This window comes from Mus musculus, chromosome 15 (genome assembly GCF_000001635.26).
Source record: "Mus musculus strain C57BL/6J chromosome 15, GRCm38.p6 C57BL/6J".
Lineage (NCBI taxonomy): Eukaryota > Metazoa > Chordata > Mammalia > Rodentia > Muridae > Mus > Mus musculus.
The window spans coordinates 58,608,427-58,627,672 of NC_000081.6; the positions used below are offsets into that span (position 1 = coordinate 58,608,427).

Here is a 19,246-nt window from a genome sequence, read left to right on the forward strand (position 1 = left end):
CACCAACAATGGAGGAGTGTTCCTCTTTCTCCACATCCTCGCCAGCATCTGCTGTCACCTGAATTTTTGATCTTAGCCATTCTCACTGGTGTGAGGTGGAATCTCAGGGTTGTTTTGATTTGCATTTCCCTGATGATTAAGGATGTTGAACATTTTTTCAGGTGCTTCTCTGCCATTCGGTATTCCTCAGGTGAGAATTCTTTGTTCAGTTCTGAGCCCCATTTTTTAAGGGGGTTATTTGATTTTCTGAGGTCCACCTTCTTGAGTTCTTTATATATGTTGGATATTAGTCCCCTATCTGATTTAGGATAGGTAAAGATCCTTTCCCAGTCTGTTGGTGGTCTTTTTGTCTTATAGACAGTGTCTTTTGCCTTGCAGAAACTTTGGAGTTTCATTAGGTCCCATTTGTCAATTCTCGATCTTACAGCACAAGCCATTGCTGTTCTGTTCAGGAATTTTTCCCCTGTGCCCATATCTTCAAGGCTTTTCCCCACTTTCTCCTCTATAAGTTTCAGTGTCTCTGGTTTTATGTGAAGTTCCTTGATCCACTTAGATTTGACCTTAGTACAAGGAGATAAGTATGGATCGATTCGCATTCTTCTACATGATAACAACCAGTTGTGCCAGCACCAATTGTTGAAAATGCTGTCTTTCTTCCACTGGATGGTTTTGGCTCCCTTGTCGAAGATCAAGTGACCATAGGTGTGTGGGTTCATTTCTGGGTCTTCAATTCTATTCCATTGGTCCACTTGTCTGTCTCTATACCAGTACCATGCAGTTTTTATCACAATTGCTCTGTAGTAAAGCTTTAGGTCAGGCATGGTGATTCCACCAGAGGTTCTTTTATCCTTGAGAAGAGTTTTTGCTATCCTCGGTTTTTTGTTATTCCAGATGAATTTGCAAATTGCTCCTTCTAATTCGTTGAAGAATTGAGTTGGAATTTTAATGGGGATTGCATTGAATCTGTAGATTGCTTTTGGCAAGATAGCCATTTTTACAATGTTGGTCCTGCCAATCCATGAGCATGGGAGATCTTTCCATCTTCTGAGATCTTCTTTAATTTCTTTCTTCAGGGACTTGAAGTTTTTATCATACAGATCTTTCACTTCCTTCGTTAGAGTCACGCCGAGATATTTTATATTATTTGTGGCTATTGAGAAGGGTGTTGTTTCCCTAATTTCTTTCTCAGCCTGTTTATTCTTTGTGTAGAGAAAGGCCATTGACTTGTTTGAGTTAATTTTATATCCAGCTACTTCACCGAAGCTGTTTATCAGGTTTAGGAGTTCTCTGGTAGAATTTTTAGGGTCACTTATATATACTATCATATCATCTGCAAAAAGTGATATTTTGACTTCCTCTTTTCCAATTTGTATCCCCTTGATCTCCTTTTGTTGTCGAATTGCTCTGGCTAATACTTCAAGTACTATGTTGAAAAGGTAGGGAGAAAGTGGGCAGCCTTGTCTAGTCCCTGATTTTAGTGGGATTGCTTCCAGCTTCTCTCCATTTACTTTGATGTTGGCTACTGGTTTGCTGTAGATTGCTTTTATCATGTTTAGGTATTGGCCTTGAATTCCTGATCTTTCCAGAACTTTTATCATGAATGGGTGTTGGATCTTGTCAAATGCTTTTTCTGCATCTAACGAGATGATCATGTGGTTTTTGTCTTTGAGTTTGTTTATATAATGGATTACATTGATGGATTTTCGTATATTAAACCATCCCTGCATCCCTGGAATAAAACCTACTTGGTCAGGATGGATGATTGCTTTAATGTGTTCTTGGATTCGGTTAGCGAGAATTTTATTAAGGATTTTTGCATCGATGTTCATAAGAGAAATTGGTCTGAAGTTCTCTATCTTTGTTGGATCTTTCTGTGGTTTAGGTATCAGAGTAATAGTGGCTTCATAAAATGAGTTGGGTAGAATACCTTCTACTTCTATCTTGTGAAAAAGTTTGTGCAGAACTGGAGTTAGATCTTCTTTGAAGGTCTGATAGAACTCTGCACTAAACCCGTCTGGTCCTGGGCTTTTTTTGGCTGGGAGACTATTAATAACTGCTTCTATTTCTTTAGGGGATATGGGACTGTTTAGAAGGTCAACTTGATCCTGATTCAACTTTGGTACCTGGTATCTGTCCAGAAATTTGTCCATTTCGTCCAGGTTTTCCAGTTTTGTTGAGTATAGCCTTTTGTAGAAGGATCTGATGGTGTTTTGGATTTCTTCAGGATCTGTTGTTATGTCTCCCTTTTCCTTTCTGATTTTGTTAATTAGGATTTTGTCCCTGTGCCCTTTAGTGAGTCTAGCTAAGGGTTTATCTATCTTGTTGATTTTCTCAAAGAACCAACTCCTCGTTTGGTTAATTCTTTGAATAGTTCTTCTTGTTTCCACTTGGTTGATTTCACCCCTGAGTTTGATTATTTCCTGCCGTCTACTCCTCTTGGGTGAATTTGCTTCCTTTTTTTCTAGAGCTTTTAGATGTGTTGTCAAGCTGCTAGTATGTGCTCTCTCCCGTTTTTTCTTGAAGGCACTCATAGCTATGAGTTTCCCTCTTAGAAATGCTTTCATTGTGTCCCAAAGGTTTGGGTACGTTGTGGCTTCATTTTCATTAAACTCTAAAAAGTCTTTAATTTCTTTCTTTATTCCTTCCTTGACCAAGGTATCATTGAGAAGAGTGTTGTTCAGTTTCCATGTGAATGTTGGCTTTCTGTTATTTATTTTGTTATTGAAGATCAGCCTTAGTGCATGGTGATCTGATAGGATACATGGGACAATTTCAATATTTTTGAATCTGTTGAGGCCTGATTTGTGACCTATTATGTGGTCAATTTTGGAGAAGGTACCATGAGGTGCTGAGAAGAAGGTATATCCTTTTGTTTTAGGGTAAAATGTTCTGTAGATATCTGTCAGATCCATTTGTTTCATCACTTCTGTTAGTTTCAGTGTGTCCCTGTTTAGTTTCTGTTTCCATGATCTGTCCATTGGTGAAAGTGGTGTGTTGAAGTCTCCCACTATTATTGTGTGAGGCGCAATGTGTGCTTTGAGCTTTACTAAAGTTTCTTTAGTGAATGTGGCTGCTCTTGTATTTGGAGCATAGATATTCAGAATTGAGAGTTCCTCTTGGAGGATTTTACCTTTGATGAGAATGAAGTGTCCCTCCTTGTCTTTTTTGATGACTTTGGGTTGGAAGTCAATCTTATCAGATATTAGGATGGCTACTCCTGCTTGTTTCTTCATACCATTTGCTTGGAAAATTGTTTTCCAGCCTTTCATTCTGAGGTAGTGTCTATCTTTTTCTCTGAGATGAGTTTCCTGTAAGCAGCAAAATGTTGGGTCTTGTTTGTGTAGCCAGTTTGTTAGTCTATGTCTTTTTATTGGCGAGTTGAGACCATTGATGTTAAGAGATATTAAGGAAAAGTAATTGTTGCTTCCTGTTATTTTAGTTGTTAAAGGTAGCATTCTGTTCTTGTGGCTGTCTTCTTTTAGGTTTGTTGAGGGATTACCTTCTTGTTTTTTCTAGGGCGTTGTTCCCGTTCTTGTATTGGTTTTTTTCTGTTATTATCCTTTGAAGGGCTGGATTCGTGGAGAGATAATGCGTGAATTTGGTTTTGTCGTGGAATACTTTGGTTTCTCCCTCTATGATAATTGAGAGTTTGGCTGGGTATAGTAGCCTGGGCTGCAGTTTGTGTTCTCTTAATGTCTGTATAACATCTGTCCAGGCTCTTCTGGCTTTCATAGTCTCTGGTGAAAAATCTGGTGTAATTCTGATAGGCTTGCCTTTATATGTTACTTGACCTTTTTCCCTTACTGCTTTTAGTATTCTATCTTTATTTAGTGCATTTGATGTTCTGATTATTATGTGTCGGGAGGAATTTCTTTTCTGGTCCAGTCTATTTGGAGTTCTGTAGGCTTCTTGTATGTTCATATGCATCTCATTCTTTAGATTTGGGAAGTTTTCTTCAATAATTTTGTTGAAGATGTTTGCTGGACCTTTGAGTTGAAAATCTTCATTCTCATCCACTCCTATTATCCGTACGTTTGGTCTTCTTATTGTGTCCTGGATTTCCTGGATATTTTGAGTTAGGATCTTTTTGCATTTTCCATTTTCTTTGATTGTTGTGCCGATGTTCTCTATGGAATCTTCTGCACCTGAGATTCTCTCTTCCATCTCTTGTATTCTGTTGCTGATGCTCAAATCTATGGTTCCAGATTTCTTTCCTAGGGTTTCTATCTCTAGTGTTGCCTCGCTTTGAGTTTTCTTTATTGTGTCTACTTCCCTTTTTAGGTCTAGTATGGTTTTGTTCATTTCCATCACCTGTTTGTATGTTTTTTCCTCTTTTTCTGTAAGGACTTCTACCTGTTTGATTGTGTTTTCCTGTTTTTCTTTAAGGACTTGTAACTCTTTAGCAGTGTTCTCCTGTATTTCTTTAAGTGATTTATTAAAGTCCTTCTTGATGTCCTCTACCATCATCATGAGATATGCTTTTAAATCTAGGTCTAGGTTCTCAGGTGTGTTGGGGTTCCCTGGACTGGGCGAAGTGGGTGTGCTGGGTTCTGGTGATGGTGAGTGGTCTTGGTTCCTGTTAGTAAGATTCCTCCGTTTACCTTTCGCCATCTGGTAATCTCTGGAGTTAGTAGTTATAGTTGACTCTGTTTAGAGATTGTTCTTCTGGTGATTCTGTTACCGTCTATCAGCAGACCTGGGAGACAGATTCTCTCCTCTGAGTTTCAGTGCTCAGAGCACTCTCTGCTGGCAAGCTCTCTTACAGGGAAGGTGCGCAGATATCTTGTATTTGGACCTCCTCCTGGCCGAAGAAGAAGGCCCAAAACAGGACCTTTCTCAGACACTGTGTTGCTTTGGCAGTTCCCAGGTGGTACAGACTCTCACCTAAGCAGACTAAATTCCTAAGTTCCTTGGAGTCCCGGGACCAAGATGGCGACCGCTGCTGCTGTGGCTTAGGTCGCCTCCCCAGCCGGGCGGGCACCTGTCCTCTGGTCCGGAAGGTGGCCGGCTGTCCCCGGCCCACACAGGGTGCTGCCTCAGCCCCTCTGTGCTTCTGCCTGTTCCAGAGGCTGTCAGGTTCTCTGGCGCACCCTCTCACCTGTTCAGACTAATTTCCTAAGTTCGGCGGGTCCCGGACCAAGATGGCGACCGCTGCTGCTGTGGCTTAGGCCGCCTCCCCAGCCGGGTGGGCACCTGTCCTCTGGTCCGGAAGGTGGCCGGCTGTCCCCGGCCCACACAGGGTGCTGCCTCAGCGCCTCTGTGCTTCCGCCTGTTCCAGAAGCTGTCAGGTTCTCTGGCGCACCCTCTCACCTGTTCAGACTAATTTCCTAAGTTTGGCGGGTCCCGGACCAAGATGGCGACCGCTGCTGCTGTGGCTTAGGTCGCCTCCCCAGCCGGGCGGGCACCTGTCCTCCGGTCCGGAAGGTGGCCGGCTGTCCCCGGCCCACACAGGGTGCTGCCTCAGCCCCTCTGTGCTTCTGCCTGTTCCAGAGGCTGTCAGGTTCTCTGGCGCACCCTCTCACCTGTTCAGACTAATTTCCTAAGTTCGGCGGGTCCCGGACCAAGATGGCGACCGCTCTGCCCACTTTTTAAAATGTATTTTTAATCTTTGTCCCTTTGATACAGTTCAAGGGAAAGCTATCTTGTTCTTGCCTTTCACTGAAGCCCCCACCGGCTTGAGCAAAGTAAGATTTTCCTTCTTCAGGTTTGCTGCTCGTTAAACCATCTCATTGGTAGTCTAACTTAAGTGAATGGACTAGTTTTACACAGCATCTCTGTGTGGTCTCCCTGATTGAAAGCTATCAATTAATGATCTACTAAGCTGAATTGTGACATTCACCTGAAATGAGCTAGGGACAGATCAGCAAAACAAGAAGGAGGACTCTGGCATAATGTTAAGATCTTCCAGAAGACTCTGCTTGGGCCCAGGAGAGTCTTCTTGAGTCATCAGCTAATCATAGAGGTGGCACTTGCCTCCACTGCTGGCTAACATGCCAGTGCATGTACATGCTTGAACTCACATTTCTTTCCTGGGAAGCACTAAGGTCTCTGTCTAGCCAGGACATGCACACACACATACACTCACTCACATACACACACACACACACACACACACACACACACACACACACACACATGCGTGCGCGTACACACACACATGCAATACACAAACACCACACATACACACACACTCATGCACACATTTGCTGTTTGAACTAGGATATATTTCCTCTGAGGTTTTTTTTTTTTTTTTTTGCCAGTGTTGGTGACAGTGTCTTTCAGTGTTTTGAAACTACCACTCTGGCCTTGGGCTTCCCTTCTCTGGTGAGAAGCTGTGTGTTATCCTTATCATTGCTCCTTTGGAAAGTAAACTTTCACCAAGTTTTTTTTTCTCTGGTGGTTCTATGGATCGTGATAGAATTTCCATCTCTTCCTCTTTACTTTAGGTTCCAGTTCTTTTCTGAGTTCCTTTACTGTGTCTTTCATCGAGCAGATTAAGCATGGTTATTGTAGAGTTTATATCTGATGACGATTCTCCCCAAGTCCCTTGGGATCTATTTGCTTGGTGTTGTCTCTCTTGACATTTGACTGCATTGTCCCCTCCTTTCGTACCATGTGTTACTGCTCAATGGACATTGGATATAACAATCTGTAGAGAAATTGAAGCCCAAACATATAATTTCCCTCTAGAGAACTTAACTAATATGTTTTTTTTTACTTATGAATTATTTTTGAAGCCTCCAGGGCTTTGCTCTGCACTGCATTGGAACTAATCAGGTGGCCATGTGCTCTGATGGAGACACAACAGCATCCTGGAAAGCCAGTGTGTGTTAGATTCTACTGAATGAGAGTGTGGGTTAGCTAATCTCAGTAGGGTTCTCTGCAGGGGAGCAGTGTCAGGCCATAGATACCTGGGAAGAGGAAGCTATAGTTAATACTCTGTGTACACATTGTTAACGTCTGGACTGAGACATGGGGGAAGTCTTGCCATTCCCATGGTTCTGAGGCTTGGAGTCCTTAATATGGTGGTTGTCATGCCAACAGCATACATTCTCTCAGGACTTCATCCACCCTACACAGGAGCAATCCAGAGTCAACTCCATTCAACTAGAGACAAGTTAAAGTTGAGCCTTGAGGAAGCCAATGCAGCTTGCCTCCCCTCCTCAGAAATTCTCTGTGGCAGGAAGCATGTGAGTGCTGGACGTGCCTCTCAACTCTTTACAGCAGCTCTGTGACATGGACATCACTGTCTCCAATTTACCAGTGACAGGGCTGAGATGCAGAGATCCGGAGTAACTCTCCCAAGTTCATCCAGCTAGAAAGTGAGAGAGCCCAAGCATGGTCCTTCATCCCTGCGATGAGGAAGAGAAGGCTGTGCAATGAGAGCACAGACAGGAAGACAGAGAGAGGAGAAGGGCTACTGAACATCTGTAGCTATCCAGATGTGCAGGGCTCAGATTAAGGTCATACATGGCTCTGCGAGTAAACAGCTCTTTAATTTTTGCACTGGGTACACCAAGTACCCGTCTTTGCCCTGGTTGTGTAGCTAGACCTTAGTGAGTTCTTTATATTTCATCTTCCCTGAAATATTAGAGCAAATTGTTCGCAACAAATCACTCCACTTGTCCCATGTTGAATTACATCACCTTCATAATAGCCTCTTCCTCCCCAAGACCCCATGTACTGAGCTATGTATACAGGCCACACTGACCATTTCCTTGTGAAGACATGGGAATCGGGCAACCAAGTGCAGAAACCAGGCTTTTGTGAGTAATCCTGTACTCTCCTTCTCTGAGCCTCAGACACCGAGCTGGGTACCACGTGGGTCCTTCAGGATCTGCTGCTTTGGGGTCTATGACTCATCTCCGTGAAGCTTGGAGCTTGGACAAGAGGACATCTTTCCTTACTTCTTCTGACTCTCCAAGCCCTCAGGCAGTACTGCACATGCAGTGTTTTCTTGATAAATGTTTACTAGCTGACTGACACATTAGCTCCATATGTTAGAAGACTGCTCATCAAAACTGGCAAAGCTGAACACCCTCCATTTCATTATTACAGACGTATTTTGTTGGCCATGGCAGATGTTGTTAAGCCAACTACTTGAAAGCCCAGAAAGAGACATGCAGATGCTCAAATACCAAATAGGTCAGAGATAACGAAGCTACAGAATGAGCTGGAATGGGAAGCTGGTGCAGTGAGGATAGATCCCAGCTGCCTGGCACTGGCTGCTAAAGTCACTGCATCTGGGAGGCTAACTGCTCCTCCAACATCACTCATAAAGCCACAGAAGCGCTAAAAGGCACACAGACAGATACTGCAGATATTTTTCTCATTTGTATTTCTTAGAGCTTATATAGTTATGTCAAGTCTTGTGTGTGTAAGACAAGAAAGTAGAAATGAAACTCTCTGGGTGAACTAAGAGGACTAATGGGGGGGGGGTGAGAGAATCCTGTCCACTTGTATGAAAGTGTCCTTACATAACCCAGTACCATGTGTCATGAATAGGAAACAACCAGCTGAGACAGTGACCAGGAAAGAGCTGACTATGGACATTCTTTGTATTCTATTTCAATCTGTCATGTAACAACCATGCATATTTCTAATTCATGCTCACTCTATTATAAAGTGAAATGGGTTTTTAAACAATGTGGAATGGGCAGATCAGGGCACTTGGGGTCCCTAGTACTTCAGATATCTATCACGTCTTTGTGTGTGTAGAGGGGAAGTCAATATTCAGAACCCTCGATTTCTGCTAATCATGTTTGTCCTGCTGCTATAGGACATTAGAAATTATCCCTTGAGTACAACTAAAAGTGTTAGTCATCTTTTGTCCAGCTCCATCCTGACTCTCACCCTCCCCAGGTTCCAAGAATCATTATTAGACATGCTTTATAAAAGGCAACATGTATGGGGCTTCAGAGATGGCTCAACAGTTAAAAGCATTTGCCTCTCTTGGAGATGACCCAACTTTGGTTCCCAGCACCCACACGGTGACTTACAACTATGCATCACTCTAGGGGATCAAATGGCCTCTTCTGGGCTCTAAAGACACCAAGCAGGCCAGAGGTGCACACACATGGGTGCAGACAAATACTCATACACATAAACTAAACAACTAAAATGAAATAAAAGAAAATCTTCTAAAAAGGCATATTTTAAAAATTCTCAGAAAAAGGGAATTGTTTCCTTATCCTGAGAGAGCTCTGAGAAGTCACCCCAAAAGGCAAACATTTATGACCTTAAATATTTACCCCCAGCTCTTAAGTATGGTGGAGATGGAATGGCTGACAGAGTCGTTCACAAAAGCCTGGTTTCTGTACTTGGTCACTCAATTCCCATACTTGTGTCTATATAGAAGATACAGCACAAAGGGCAGAGAGCAGGAAATGGCCTCAATAATCCGGACCCAATCTAGAAAGGCTCTTGACAGATGGGGGCAGCAAGGTAGGTCTCAGATAGAGGGCAACATGGCCTACATGTGGGACTGCCTTTAGTAGACTTCTCTAGGTCCTTTGTTTGGCATTTATGCACAGCACACTGATTGTAAGGTGCCCAAGGGCACAAAAGCGACCCACTTTCCTCCTAAGTTCCACACTCAAAAGATTTTATTTTCTGCTTCTCTGATTTCATTAAATACGATCTTGTTCCAGAGCTGTACAGTATGGTCTTCCTGTAGCTCTTGACTCTCTGGAGGCAGTGGTTAGTAGAGCCATCAAAAGCTTAGGATGTGACCACAGCCCCTTTGCATCCACTGATACATACTTTGGTGTTATTTTTATCAAGCTGTGAACATCTATATACTTGTGGGAGGTTCACTCCCCATTATCTGCTGCTATCATCACTGAAAGCTGTGTCTCATGGCATACCCCAAGTGCTCACTACGTGCTTTTCAGTCAACAATGATTGACAGAAGGTGATAGGCTGCAAGGTCTTTGTTGCTCTTGAGGCTGATGAAATAAAGATATCTTGCTGAGGAAGTGCTGCAGAGCCTGGCTACTCTTCCTCACTTCTCTCAAGTCTGCTCACTGAGGGTTCTTTTGTGCCACAGGTCCCTCCTTCTGGGCTGCAGGGCCTCCCTCCCACTGGCCCACCGGACATCACACAGATCTATCCTGTTCCCTCCAACATCCGGCCAGTGCTGAGTAAATACCGTGTGGAGGTATGGTTCAGAAAGTGGCAGGGGGAGGGGTAGCCCCCTAGAACTCATGGGGAGGGAGTGGTCCCACCTGCATCATTAAAGGACAATGGCAGGATGGCCAGCTCGCCCAAGAAAGACCCTGCCAGCTGAACTGGAGACCTACCAGCAGCTGCACGGTCTGCAGTCGCTCCCAGGAGTCACATCGGCTTTTCCATTGGTCATACACCAGGCTCCTCTCTGACTCTGCCCACCCTCTCCTCAGGTCCTTTTCTGGGGTGTCCGAGAAATGAAGAAGGTACAGCTCCTCTCTGTGGACCGGCCACAAGTTCTCATTGAGTGTGGAGGAGGAGGCGTGAAGTCTTGCGTGATCCAGAGTTATAAGAACAACCCCAACTTCAGCGTGCAGGCAGAGGCCTTTGAAGTGGTATGGGTCTCTCCTCCCTCAGCTTCTCGTCTCCCTTTCCACAGCTGGGCTCCTTTCCTTCACCCACTTGGCCTGGACAGGAGATGCCTCAAGATTTCAAGTGTGTACTGTCTTCATGGGGAGCCTCACTATAGAAAGCCAGGATTTCGGAACGAGAAAAAGTAGATATCTGTTGTTCAAGTGTCCAGGTCTAGATCTTATAATAAATCAAAGAAAGCAAGAAAACGCTATCCTAGACAGGGCTTGTTGAAGCACTGATCCACATCAGCCTCGCCTGCTGCACAGTCTCAGCTAGGCATCATGGGAGAGGCCTGTCATCCTCCCAACTCAGGAAACTGAGACAGGAGGAGCCCAAGTTCAAGACCTCACCAGGCCACAGAGAGAGTTCCAGACTAGCCTGGGCCACTTAGTGAGGCCGTAATCTTAAAAATAAAAACTAAGGATAGGGCTAGGAGTGTAGCTCAGTGGCAGAGGGCTTCCTAGCATGCTTAACACTCTGGGTTCAATGCCCAGTACCTACCCTCCCCCAACACACACCACAAGAAGAAGATATCAAACATCAGGTCTAGCCCTGTCTACTAAATACAGAAGTGTTTAGAATGGGGCACAGACCTCCCTGGGTTAACAAGCCCCCTAGTTGCTTCTGAGAACTGCAGGCTACACGATGCTCTGTAGAAACTTACTTTGATGGCCACATTTAAGTAACATCCTTTGTGTTTATAACATCAGTTGCTCTCATGCCCTGCTCTTATTTATTTCAATATTTCAACAATATTTCAACTCACACGGTTTTAGTGTGGGTTGGAACTACCTATGGAAACGTTGTTTTCTCTGACAACCCAGTCAGCTCCACAGATACATGTTCTAAGTGATCAGATAGGACACTGAAACCTATGCAGTGTCTACAACTTTCCACAGAGGACTTCCTGGATCCTTGTGGGGCACTGGGAGAGACAAACGTGTACCGCACTGTCCTCTTACTTAGCTCCAAGTCTTGTGGCTTGACATTCATCTGTTTCACATATGGGGACTGGTTAAGCTGCTGTTTGAAAGGAGGGTTCTTGTGGTCAGTAATGACAGAATATGAGGATTGGAAACTGTGTCGTGGGAACACGGGAGTTGGAGAGATTTTGCAATTTAAATCTTTTTGGAGTTTGTGCTTGGAGAGAATTAGTATTAGAAATAGCCCCCCCCACAGTTTCAGTGCTTATTTTTCTGGCTTAGAGAGACTGTCCCCAGAGTGTGGGCAAGCTGCAGAACTATTCTGAAGACTAGAACTTCAAGGCTGGGAAAAGGGAGGCAGACACCCAGCCATACCCATCTGTGGTCCATAGGGCCGGAGCAGAGCAACCCCAGGTAGAGTCATTTTTCTTCCACCTCTCCTGCAGGAGCTGCCTGAGAATGAACTGCTGCATCCCCCGCTGAGCATCTGTGTGGTGGACTGGAGGGCTTTTGGGAGGAGCACCCTCGTGGGCACCTACACCATCAACTGCTTGAAGCAGTTTCTGTGTAAACCCAGAGAGACCTTTGCCTTGACTTCACAGACAGACGGAGACGGGGCCAGGCCAGGTACTAAGTACATCCTAGATTTGAGAGCAGAAAGGACATTGAGTCATAATACCTGTGGGTTTGGACAGTGGTATCTGCCTCAAAGATTGTCCAAGAGCCTGGCTGGGCCTTTCTGATGAATTTGCACCTCTGCTCTCTCTGCCAGAGTTGCCAAGTTATTACTTAAGATTCAGATCAGAATCAAGTCCTCTGTTGAGACATCTTTGAATATTCCTTAAAGTCTTCTCCCCAGGCCCCAGTCTCCACCATTTTTCTTGGCTTAATGCTTGGTGGGATTTTAATTTGTCCCACGTTTGGTTCTCAAGGGTTCATAGTTAATCCCACCTCTCATCTCAATGCTACGCTATCATGGTGTGCATACACACACACACACACACACACACACACACACACACACACACACACACCGTTCATCCCTTCATAGGGGTCAGAAAAGACATCAGACACCCTAGAGCTGGATTTAGAGGTGATTGTGAGCCTTGATGAGGGTGTTGGGAACCTACCTTAGGTCTTCTGCAAAAGCAGTGTGCACACTTAGCCGTCTTCTCAGCCCCTCTTGTAAATTTAAGCACACTTGATCTACACACACAATATAGTGTTGTAATGTTTTTGGTGGTTGTCACTCAATGCTACATTCTAGTATCCATTCATATTGCCATGTGCTCGCTAGTTTATTATGACTATCCATTGCATCTACTGTAGTCCCCTTTTTTTCCCAATTGTACCGGACTCCTGGTTTGTTTATAATTCTCTACTTTCACCAAAAGCTCTGTGATAAAAGTGCCTGTGTGTGTTTCCCAAGGGAGGAAGCTGTGTGGGAATTTCTCCAGCCTAGTTACCCAGGAGTGAAAGTGCTGGTCCCAAGGAATATGTACATAAAACTGGTTTGAATATAGAGGTCGCTCTGAAGGGCTGTACTGATTTACTCCACTCTACATGTCTCCGTTACTGCATCTGAGCCCTCTCTATCTCCTTTTGCAGCATGCTTTCTAGCTTCCTTCTCTTCACCTCTTACTCTTCAGTTTTGGAGGGTGGTTGGCTTTGTTTGGCTATTTGGGATCTTGCTATTCTGTGGATGTCTACTTCTGCTGGGGTTTCTGTGTTTAGCACTGAATAGATACCTGTGAGAGTTTGATGGATTAACTTAGGGGAATGCTGAAACCCAGGGGAATGAGAACTTCAGAAGGCCTTGGCAGGCATGGAGACTCCAGACTGAGAAATGGCCGTCAGTGCTGAGTTGTACAATGTGAAATGCAGAGGACATTTGACAACTGTGGACAAGTGTTATGACCCTTAATGACCTCAGTGACCCAGTTAGAATCTCATTGAGTCCAAGGATAAAACTGTGCTTTCCAGTAAGCACATGTGATCATGTGCCCAGTGTTGTGCCTCCACTTGGGGGTTCATTGACCTCTGGAACCTCAAAAACTCTGCAAATTTATACATTGAGAGAGACTATCAATGTAGAGGACCAGTACCCTAAACCTTGACTTTCATGATTCCATTGTCCACAGTTCCTCTAAGGGATAAATAATTAATAACTCCACTCTTTGATTGACTATTGCACATCAGATGTCATACATCATAGTCTAATTTTATCTCCCTAGGAAAATGGGTAGTTTTTCTGTCATCCTAGAAATAAGGGAAATGAGGTCCAGAAGTGTCAAGAACTTGCCGTGTTTGAATCCGATTATAATGGCTGTGTTCCCTGTCTAACCAAATGAGTTTTCATTCAGCCATTTCAGATTCACTGGCAGCAACAGAGTCTTCCAACCTCCTCAGCTCCTCCCAGGATCTCCCAGCAGATCATGTCTATGTGGATGTTGAGCCACCTCCCACCATGCTACCTGACTCTGCTCAGGCCCAGACAGCCACCCTGGTCGACATCCCTGACTCCTCTCCGATGCTGGAAACTGAGCACAAACCTGTAGCACAGGGACCACCAAAAGATGGACATGGCAAGGTCAGTCAGGGTAATCCTGGGTCTTATTTACCCGGTCAGTGAGCCTGCATTGGAAAATGTAGACAACAATCCTGCGGACACTAGCTATGTGACCTTGAGTCAGCAATTTCATATTTTTGGGTATCAGTTTCCTCATTTACAATGAAGATGTTGATGCTCACTTCCAAGTACTATTGGAGGATTGGAAAGTCACTGTGTATGAAATTAAAGTGTTAGTCAGATGTGACAGTAATATTTAATGGAACAGAAACCCTTCCAAATTCATTAGCTTGGGAAGGCAAGGGTTTCTTCACCCAGGGTTGCTGCTCAAACATTTAGAGCCCGCTTTGTACAAGGTCAGACATGATCAAGAAGATGCATCCTTTGAATTCTAAAGAGGAGAAAGATTCTTCATCCTCAGTTAAGGGGGCCTCTGGAAGGTGCCTGCTGTCATAGCACTCAACACCCCTGATGACCTCAAAACTTAGCAGGGTTGGTCAAGGTTAAAATGTGGGAGTTTCTGAGGATGGGGAAGGACCAAAGACCACAGAACAAAAATGGTGTCAGTCTTCTGAAGTCACAAATTTAGTTGCAGACAACAAGACCAGTTTAAACTTTTCCTTGTGGACTGCAGTGGTACAGACTTATAATCCCAGCACCCAGAAAGCTGAGATAAGAGGACCAAAAGTTCAAAGCCACCTTGGACTACATAGGGAGAGATGTTTCAGAAAAGAATCTAAAGAAGTTTCTTGCCTAGAAGATAGTAAAAAATCAAATGCAAAAGGGAGTATGATGTGATGATGGATATTTTCTCAGGTGGTACCCGTGTCCTTCCTCCGTGTCCCCTCAGCAGATTCTCTTCATTGCCCCAGCTTTGCACCAGACACTTACATACCTCCTCAGTCTCAGAGTTTATTAGTTTTATAAATCTGCTAATCCAGGTTGGATATGATTTGTTGACATCAAGTCTTTGTATATCCTGTCCTTGATAGGGTGTTTGGCACACAGTAGGTCCACTAGAGATTCTGGGCAAAGAAGAGATGATGAGTGTGCATGATGAGTCTTCTACAGACAACTGCTAATATGACAACCGTCTTCTCCAAATGCCTCCTTTCTGCAATATGTAACTATAGTTATTACATATAATTAAACCACTCTTGCTGCCCACCACTTATGTTTTAGATATAACTTCCTTGCTCATCTTAAATCAGAAATGAAACTGGGGAGTTCCTACTTCATGTCACTAGAACTTCCCATAGTGAGGTAGACTAGAATCATCAACCTTAGTTGAGAAAACTGAGAATCACATATTTTATATTAATTGCTTAGGGATTATTAACCCAAGACATCTGCAGCCAATGCCCATGTTATATGACATTGTATGGCAGGGCCTGGAACCCATTTGTTGCATGTCTCTCTCCTCCACTGAACTTGGAGGTTTCTGGTTTTGTGGTGAAGCCCCACTGCATCCCTAAAGTCAAGCACAGTGTACCACATCTTTATAACTATTGACTGAATTAATCAATGAATAGTTGAACACATAACTAAATGTTCATTTACTGAAGCAACATGGAGAACTGTTATCACAAAACCAACATATATCCACCTCTCATTGGGCACCTAACTAGATTCTTCTTTGGTTAACCAGATTGGGGGACAGTGGGCATGGGGAAATAAAGGGAATGGGAGAAAACCTGTGTCCCACCAGATGTGGAGAACTGTTGCACGCTTTCCACATGGCCCAGGGTGGGTGTCTGGCTGTGGGAAGCTATGGACCCAGCCCACTGGGGGTTGGGGCAGACAAGGGGCAGTCTTAGGTCTCTGGGCCCCACGGAGGCCAGAGATAACAGGCTCTCAGTCTCGGGCATCCCAGACACCGCTGGACACCATGGAAGAGCTGAGAACAAAATGGGAGTCCCAGGAATGGCTCAGTCAGCCCCAGGGCCTAAGGGAGGAGAGGGTAGGGGGAGAGGGGGCACTGAGTGGTTCCCATGCAGGTGAGAGTCCTTGGTCCAGTCCATGGCTGGAGCACAGGAGGGCCTTCTGGTGGGAGGTTAGACTCGGCTCTTTAGGGAAAAGCCTATCCCATCATTCAAGCACTATTGTCCTTGATGAGCAGAGACAGTCTATGGTTTTAGAGCTTTATTGTAGAAAGGCAGGGAGAAAGAGAGAAGGTAGAAAGAGAGAGACCAGCCATGGCCGCGTAGAGAGAGGTGTGAAGGGAGAGAGAGAGGGAGGGCTAGAGATGAGAGTAAGAAAGGTGGGAGCTTAAAGAGAGAGAGGAAGGGCCAAGCAGCCACTTTTATAGTGGGCTGAGCTACCTTGCTGTTGTCAGGTAACTGTGGGGAGGAACATACCTGGCTAGTCAGGTAACGGTGGGGGTGGAGTCTAGCCAGGATGCCAGAAGCTTGGGACACTGTCTGCGTGACTTATAGTCACAGAATTATAGAGTTGGGGGCTCTGTGGTGTCAGGCACCTGTCTCTGGGAACATGGCTCACTGTTCTGTCCCTTGTAGAGTTTCCTACTGGGTCACTGGAGCAAGCCTCATTCAACCAAAACAGGCTGCCTTTCACGGCCCCACACCAGATGGCTTCTGCATGTACACGAGGCCCAACTAGTAACCTATCTCTCCTTCCTTAGCAAGATCCTAGGAAGCCTTCCCGGAGATCCACCAAAAGAAGAAGGAGGACTATAGCAGACGAATCGGCTGAAAATGTCATTGACTGGTGGTCTAAGTATTACGCCTCTGTAAAGAGAGCACAGAAGGTAGAGTCTCCCCCACCTGTGACAGTCAAGGGATTCAGTATAATCGGGATATACAGGATTTGACTCCTGTGAGCCTTAAGGAGGTCAGCAAGAAGTGTTGTTCAACTGTGGGCAGCAGCAGCAGGCGATGCCACAGAACCTCAGGGCTTCAGCAGAATTTTGCATTCGTAGGGGAAACCATCCAGGTGAAAAAGATCTTGGTGTAGCAAATAGTCATAATGGGTGGGTTGTCAGAGCAACTACAGGGCCTCAGGTATATGGACTGATACAAGGATGAAGTCATAACACCAGAGAGCCATGGGGAATGGGCCTGCAAATTCAGGTAACCATTCAATGACCAATTTTATTACGATTTATCAACCCTAAGTTAAAAGAACGGAAGCATTAGGCTCATGCTATCATAGCTGAGATTGTGAAGACTCTAGATTAGAAAGACCATGTTTTCATCCAGGACTTCTCAAAAACACTGCTATACACTGAGCTAACAAAACAAACACTAGCCCCTTCTTCCACTCTTCTTCCTTTTGTGGAATAGATGCTTACACTTCCTATGAATAGTTAACCCTTTGCTGTTTCTCTACTACCCTTCCCAACTCCTGGTGCCTACCCAAGGGCCCATCATGTCAGCAGATAAAGCTCATGAGCAGGCTGTGGGGCGCTGCAGGGAAGTGTAAGAAGTCGTCTTTCCCATGGCTGTGAAGAACCTGGCCACAGAGAACAATCTTCACATTGGTGACACTTTTGTTGGCCGAACAGGTGCCTTTTCTCTAGGGTTAGGGCATCCCCACTACAGTGAGGAGCCATGTCTTCACAGTGAGACTTCATTCTAGAGTCTCCTTGGAGACTATTTTATTATTCTCAAAAATGGCATTCCTGAGGTTGCAGAGAGTTGGATAATCAAATTAGAGCAGTTCACACTCTGACTTGGTAAAGCAGACATAGTGGCTTTGATAATCTTATTTCCTCTCTTTTTAAGGAAAAGGAGAACAACCACAAGGAGAAAAGGGCCACAGGTAAGTGGCTATGGGGGCTACTTGGATGTAGAATGGGGCCACCATAGTAAGAAGCTATGGAAGGTATATTATACCTCAGCTCTATTGTCCACATAAAGAAGATGGTAACACGTTCCAAAAGTCTTGCAGAGGACTGGAAGATGGGACCTACTTGGGATTCCTTGGGTTCAGTCCCATGTTACAAGAAAACAGAGTCTTAGTAGTATTAGAACTGAACTGGTCTGTAAAGCTCAACAAAATAAGCTTAGGAAGTGACTGAAAGCTCAATTCCAGTCACAGCCTAACTACAGCAGTCAAATCAAGCAACCAAGAATGGCATGGACCCACACATACTATACCAACACACACACAGAGGCAACGTGGCTGCATATCACATACACAGAAGTAATGCGGCTGCATCACATACACACACACACACAGAGGTAATGTGGCTACACATACCACACACCACACACATGTGCACACACATACACTACACACCACATATCACATACCACACCACACATACACACACACACCACCACCACCACCACCATCACACATCACACATCACACATCACACATCACACATCACATAGCTGCACATAACACAAACTCAGACAATGTGGCTGCACATTCCACACCCCTCACATACACACAGAGGTAATGCACCTGCACATCACTCACACACACACACACACACACGAAAACCTGGCTCCTAATTGACATGTTTTACTTCACTTTCTCTTATGACCAGCCAACCCCATAGCATCTTCTTCATCGTACCCATGATGAGACAGAGATACAATGAGGTTGAGTTACGCATTTAAGGTCACACAGCTAGAAATAGTGGAGCTCAAAGTCTGTCTCCAATCATTTTTCTTTACAGGATGGTGCTGAAAATTTATTCAATAATATTATTAGCATGGACTTGTATGAAACCCTTAACATGTTTGAGCTTCATATTGGAATTAGATGACGCTCAAGACCCTGAGGATATTAACAAAAAGCCCTAGAATCATCTAAATTCAGGGCCTTTTCCCTGCTAGCTGGGTTGAAGAACAAATAATGGACCTTCTCAATGCCAGGTTTAATGTATCCATGCACAGACCTGGTCCAGCTAACACTTTGCCTGGCCCTAGGGCAGCCACAGACATTGCACTTACATATGATACAGACTCCAGGGCTGTATGTAGTAACCCTGCAGCTAGCAACTCTGTAACAATTTCTGCCGATTTTCCACAGAGGCAAAGCCAGACGAGGTCGTGCTGGATATGGAAGACGGCCCCAAAAGGAAGAAAGACAAAATGCTCAAGAAGAAACTGAAAGATGATGGAAATGATGCCATCCCAAACCTGGCTGCCTTGAAGGTCTGTGGGTCCAGGGCCTCCAGGGATGGGGTGCAGCGCTCAGC

General features: G+C 44.7%; 1 protein-coding gene across 3 annotated transcripts in view; it reads left to right on the forward strand.

The window, feature by feature from the left end:
* Fer1l6 (fer-1-like 6 (C. elegans)) overlaps positions 1-19,246 on the forward strand; it is a 155,040-nt gene that overhangs the window by 98,379 nt on the left and 37,415 nt on the right. For all 3 annotated transcript variants that reach the window (NM_001370912.1, XM_006521609.3, XM_006521610.4), the window contains 7 exons: positions 10,049-10,159; positions 10,401-10,562; positions 11,951-12,131; positions 13,868-14,094; positions 16,715-16,840; positions 17,817-17,853; positions 19,078-19,202. In NM_001370912.1, the coding sequence (NP_001357841.1) occupies positions 10,049-10,159; positions 10,401-10,562; positions 11,951-12,131; positions 13,868-14,094; positions 16,715-16,840; positions 17,817-17,853; positions 19,078-19,202 (969 nt within the window). The remainder of the gene's footprint in view (positions 1-10,048; positions 10,160-10,400; positions 10,563-11,950; positions 12,132-13,867; positions 14,095-16,714; positions 16,841-17,816; positions 17,854-19,077; positions 19,203-19,246) is intronic.